The sequence below is a fragment of the Elephantulus edwardii genome, unplaced genomic scaffold (genome assembly GCF_000299155.1).
Source record: "Elephantulus edwardii isolate Elephantulus edwardi_28Jun2011 unplaced genomic scaffold, EleEdw1.0 scaffold00055, whole genome shotgun sequence".
NCBI classification, from domain to species: Eukaryota; Metazoa; Chordata; class Mammalia; order Macroscelidea; family Macroscelididae; genus Elephantulus; species Elephantulus edwardii.
The window spans coordinates 1,095,250-1,096,861 of record NW_006399805.1 but is presented as its reverse complement, the minus strand read 5'-3'; the positions used below and the strand labels follow the sequence as shown (position 1 = coordinate 1,096,861).

At 59.8% G+C, this 1,612-nt stretch overlaps 1 protein-coding gene across 1 annotated transcript; it reads left to right on the top strand.

Moving 5' to 3' along the window:
• The first annotated feature begins 19 nt into the window (after positions 1-19).
• On the top strand, positions 20-934 carry KLF14 (Kruppel-like factor 14). The gene has a single exon (XM_006887199.1). It carries the CDS (start codon positions 20-22, stop codon positions 932-934), a length of 915 nt encoding a protein of 304 aa, XP_006887261.1.
• The last annotated feature ends 678 nt before the right edge of the window (positions 935-1,612 follow it).

The following is a 1,612-nucleotide window of genomic DNA, read 5'->3' as shown; positions in this document are numbered from 1 at the left end:
GTGCCCCGGCGGGGCCGGCATGTGGACAGGGAGCGCGTACCTGGATTACTTCGCCGCCGAGTGCCTAGTGGCCATCGCCGCGGGCGCTGTGGTGCACGGCCACCGGCCGGACCCCGAGGGCGCGGGCGCCGCCACAGCAGGCGTCCAGGAGGGGGAGGCGCGACCCGAGCGCTCTGGCCTGGGACCCCCGGGGCCCGCAGTGCTGCCTGAGCTCTCCTGGGCCCCCGCACCCAACCCAGGCGAGCCAACCACGGCTGCGTCCCACCTGTTGGCTGCCAACGTCCTGGCAGAGTGGCGCGGCGCCTTCGAAGAGGGCTCTGCGGGGCCCGCGGGGGTCCCTTCCCCAGCTCCTGTCCCTCGAGTCCTGGGGCCGCTTGCCACCACCAGACCAGCTCCAGCTCCTGGTGCAGCTGCACTATCTGACCCGGCGCGCTCCTGGGCTGCGGGTTCTAGCGCATCCTCCTACCCTGGTGTTTATCCAGGTATCCCGGGTCCCCTGGGGGTCCGGCCTACTCCCACGGTGGGTACAAGCACCCGCAGGCGGCCTGTCACTCCCGCTGCCAAGCGCCACCGCTGCTCCTTCTTGGGCTGCAACAAAGCTTACTACAAATCATCACATCTGAAGTCCCACCAGCGCACCCACACAGGTGAGCGGCCTTACTGCTGTAACTGGCTCGACTGCGACAAGAAGTTTACGCGTTCTGATGAGCTGGCACGCCATTACAGGACCCACACAGGTGAGAAACGCTTCTCCTGCCCCCTCTGCCCCAAGCAGTTCTCCCGCAGCGACCACCTGACGAAGCACGCCCGTCGACACCCAGCCTATCGTCCTGACATGATAGAGTACCGGGGGCGTCGTCGCAATGCCCAGCCTGCAACCCCAGGGGCCATCTTGGAACCAGGCCAAGTCAACGACTTCAGCACCTGCTTGTAGACCTGCTATTGCTGCTAATTGCCCACTCAAGGACAATACCCCCTGCTTTCCTACTGTGCGTCCCCTTTCTCCAACTTTACTAGACCAAGGTACAGACTGGTTCCTCCACTCCAGGGGTGAATGCTGGCAGGCATGTTGGACTCTGGAAAGGGACTGGTGTTGAGAAAACAGCGGGAATTTTTGCACAAGTACCTCATCCTAAAAGGAGGGGTTGCCTCAAAACAACCCCCAGGAACTGGTGAGAAGGCATGATCCTGGTGCTCTCCAGAGTCCTGAAGATGTGAAACTGGAATTCTCAGGTGTCTGGGATCTCCCAGTCTCAAAAAACTCAGGTGGCTCACCCACCCACCAGGGCGGACCTTGGAGAGGGTATCAGGGGTGGCAGTCTTGGCAATGCTCAGGACTGAAGTGATGAGAGGCCTTTGGAAACAGAAATGATTTCTATTTCTGTAAACAGCAATGTTTACCAATTTCTTTTTAGTCACTTTTAAATAGGGATTCAGGTTATTGGAGGCTGATATCCATCATTCTCCAGTCACTCCAGCTTCCTCTGCTAGGGAGGCCATGTAAGCATCCCTTTGGAGGTATGGGTAGGAAATGTGCTTTGTTGCCTGGAGGCTGTGTGAGCCTGTTTGCAGGTCCTGTTGCATGGGATGGGCCCCGTCACTTGGCTTTGTA